The 4,077-nt window shown below is 36.9% G+C and overlaps 1 protein-coding gene across 1 annotated transcript; it reads left to right on the plus strand.

Annotated features, from left to right (window-relative positions):
* The first annotated feature begins 216 nt into the window (after positions 1-216).
* sstr1b (somatostatin receptor 1b) lies at positions 217-2,126 on the plus strand. The gene is given in 3 exon segments (XM_040141527.1): positions 217-223; positions 989-1,594; positions 1,597-2,126. Coding segments are annotated over 3 exon segments (1,143 nt in total).
* The last annotated feature ends 1,951 nt before the right edge of the window (positions 2,127-4,077 follow it).

The following is a 4,077-nucleotide window of genomic DNA, read 5'->3' on the forward strand; positions in this document are numbered from 1 at the left end:
ACTAAGATGTATATTTAATCATAAATGAAACGGGGATATTAAATGATTGCTTAGAATCATGTAAAAAAGGATGTAAAGTAGGTGCCTTGAGAGAACCTGCTGCACAATGTGTTCTTCTATAGTTACAAGGAAAATAATTATCAAGTTTGTCAGGACTTGACGATGAGATACCACTTACAAGTAGAGGCACAAGAGACCCAAGAAAATTAAGGACATATGGACTGTGAGAAGAAGGAACACTGGGCATTTTCCTCTTTCCTGCATGAAAGTCACTAAGAACACATCATATATATATATATATATATATATATATATATATATATATATATATATATACATATATATATATATATATATATATGTATGATTTTGTATTCTGTGGATTGTTACAGAAACTAAAAGGACAACAGAGAGCTGAAGTCATGACACTACATCCTACAGGCTAGCTGTTGTTAAACTAGCTTCTGTAAGTGAGTGGAATCTTTGACTGAGGGTTTCTTTCATCACAGGATCCTGGGATTTATTATGTATATTCTAAGATAAATGAATACTACTGAAAGCAGTCTTCATGTTTTCAACAAAAAATCGAATTAGATAGCATTCAGTTAACTATGGCTCCCATGAAGACCATCCCAGATAATCAGCATGTGTAAACATTTTTTAGACATTTACGCCAATTGGGACTCCCTATCTGTTCTCACAGCTTTGGCCACTTGACTGGCTTGTGCTTGTGGGAAACTGTGTTCTTGAAAGCTTGCTAAAACTGAATTATTAAATAAACAACAACATAAAATTGTATGTAAAAAATAATAATAATAAAATAATAATAATAAAAAAAATCACCATCCCGGTCTGGACAAATCTGGGGGCCCCACAACCTACTGTTGATCAAGATTCTGTTGAAGGGCTGGATCCTTAGTAATCTGTGCTATTACAAATGCCAAGAAAGTTTGGTTTCACTTTGGCTCTCTATTGTTCTATTTGCTAGCAACTTTTAAGCTTAAAGTTAGCATACACGTCAAAACAACAATTGATTTCAACGGGAGCCAGGAAGATGGGTCATATCCAACAGGCCTGCTCTATAACACAAGCATGGACTATGAAGACTTCTACCAGGAACCCGACGCCAGTGAAATCATCATCCCATTCATCTATGCTCTCGTCTGCTGTGTAGGTCTCACTGGCAATGCCATGGTTATCTATGTCATTCTGAAATATGCCAAAATGAAAACAGCCACTAATATTTATATCCTCCACTTAGCTATTGCTGATTAGTTGTTCATGTTGAGTGTTCCTTTTCTGGCCACATCAGCTGCCGTCCGTCACTGGCCCTTCGGGTCACTGATGTGTAGGTTGGTGCCAAGTGTAGATGGTATCAATATGTGTACATCAATCTTCTGCCTGACTATGCTAAGTGTGGACCGTTACATAGCAGTGGTACACCCTATCAAGGCCGCCCATTACCGCAGACACACTGTAGCCAAAGTAGTCAATGTGTGTATATGGGGGCTGTCGCTTATAGTCATCATGCCCATCATTATCTGTGCAGACACTGTCCCGGCACAGGACGGTCGTGTGGATTGCAACTTCTTGTGGCCTGGTCAGAAGCCTTTGTGGTGTATACATTTGTGTTAGGGTTTCTGCTGCCGGTCGGGGCCATCTGCTTATGCTATTATCTAACCGTGGCCAGGATGCGAGCAGTGGGGCTAAAAGCTGGCTGGCTTCAACGGCGACGCTCGGAGAAGAAGATTACCTGCATGGTGCTGCTTGTTGTGGCAGTGTTCATTCTCTGTTGGATGCCCTTCTGCATTGTCCAGCTGGTCAGCATTTTCCACCGGCCCCCAGACCCCATGGTCACTCAGCTTTTTGTCATCCTCAGTTATGCCAACAGTGGGGCATATCCTATCCTGTATGGCTTTGTTTCTGACAATTTCCGTTGTTTGTTCCAGCGCATTGTGTGTTTCCGGTGGCTGGAGTCTGGGCTGGATGCGGAGCAGTTGGATTACTGTGCTGTAGCTTTGACGAGACAAGCAACATGTAGCCCTCTGGATTTTCCCAAGGACTGTATGGCTTCTGATATGGTGTTTCTCAATAGGACATATAGCTCTCGTACAACCAAAGTGTAACATTCAACTAGAGCAGGACCTAACACAATTGGAAGCCACAACCTAAAGAGGACTTTTTCAACCTTGGGGTTGCACAGGGGAGATTTATATTTAATGTAGTTGATATACATGTGATAAAAAATTGAACTACATACGTTTCAAATATAATATCATTTCTATGTAATATCCCCTGTAGTACACAGGATTACACAAGTGTGCCATACAAAAATGGACATACAGTAGCATGAAAAAGTTTGGTTACCCCTGGTCAAAATTTCTGTTACTCTGAATAGTTAAGTAAAACATGAAATGATCTCCAAATGCACATTTCTTCTTATCATTGTTTCCATCTTTTACAGTTTCAAGATAATAAATATATAAATAATAAATATATTCTGTTCTCAACTGGGCACTGATGTAAAGCACAGTTGAATGTGAGCACAAAGTAAGTAACATTTTAATTATATGACATGACTTATAACAAGCCCTATGCATAGGAGTCCGGTTAGGAACCCCGTAAACACAAGAAGGTAAGAGGTAATTACAAATGTGAAATCCCATGTTCATTTTTTATTTAAAGATACACTCCAGTATAATACAAAATTCAAATTTAAATTTATTTTGGTCAATAACAAATTACACAACCAATTAGATAAAAACACAACTAAATTTCTTAAATTCTCAAATAAATAACACCAAGGTGGAGGTGGAAATACCGCTTAGTGATTACCTATACTAGCTCATACTGTAAAGTCAGTGCAACAACAGTCATGTCATACTCACCACTCTGGTGCTCTTAGTTTCTCTTTTCAAACCTAGCAGTGAGCTGGGAGGAAATTTGGGCCTTATGGGGTACTACTGGGCACTATGTAAAATCAGGAGTTATATCTTGAACTAAATATCTTATTTATGTGTATTGTTTTTTATAATAGCACTTTCCATAACACGCAAGCTGTACAAAACAAAACAGATGTACCACATGCTGTTGAAGTCTCTCCAACTTTTGAATTTAATTGACATAGTTAATCTTAAATGTACTAGGGATTTGTATAATTAATTGTATATTTCTGTGGGAAAGAGTTATTAAACTTAATTTCATAGTATGCTGGAATGCAAGTTTTACTTTTCATTAACATGTAGTAATAATAATTGAATATTATTTTTGGAAAACATATTTTAAAAAATTTAAAAATGAACATATAATAGAAAGGTTTGTTCTGTTTGTATTTGCTGTAACTATGATGATTCATTATTTTTTGGTGGTCTATTAAAATTTAATTTGTCTGACTTCATGTTTGTAAATTACAAAGGCTCACAAAACAATTATTTTCACTTCTGGTTTCACTCAGTCATTTTGTCTGTTGCACGTTTCAAGTCTTTCGAAAAGGTGAAAAAAGTATTTCATAAAGCAATGTTAATTTCACCTTTTAACCTGATAACAGTCACTGTAAAGTTCATGCACACCAGAACGTCTTACTCAAAAGTGTGTAGGATCAAAAACTCTTGACTTTGAAAAAGAGATCCAGATTACTTGCACTCACTTAACTGACAATATTTCCATCCTCAGATCGTCATCATATACCATCACCATATATTTTATCTACATTTAAATATGAAAAACAACAGTGGGTATTAGCAGGACCTTGTTCGTATTGAAAAATATCAAAAACAATATCTCGTATGTAAAGATTAGTAGTTACAGGGGTTGAGGGGGCCTCAGCTAAAATAACATGATAGGGAACATCGGACAAGCTATCAGTTAATCAACATGTTAATGTCCAAAAGATCATGAAAAAAAAAAAAATCCATCTTATCTACAAGTTGAAGGAAGGCCTCACCCATGACAAAATAAGAGAAAAAAATTATTAACTTTTCCTGACCCATGATCCCATAGCCTCACACTGAGAGGGAAGTCCTCTTTGAGACCTTTTGGTTTAAAGCTTGTAGTTTATAGAGCCAGAATCCTTCTGTA

This window comes from Xiphias gladius, chromosome 12 (genome assembly GCF_016859285.1).
Source record: "Xiphias gladius isolate SHS-SW01 ecotype Sanya breed wild chromosome 12, ASM1685928v1, whole genome shotgun sequence".
Taxonomy (NCBI): Eukaryota; Metazoa; Chordata; class Actinopteri; order Istiophoriformes; family Xiphiidae; genus Xiphias; species Xiphias gladius.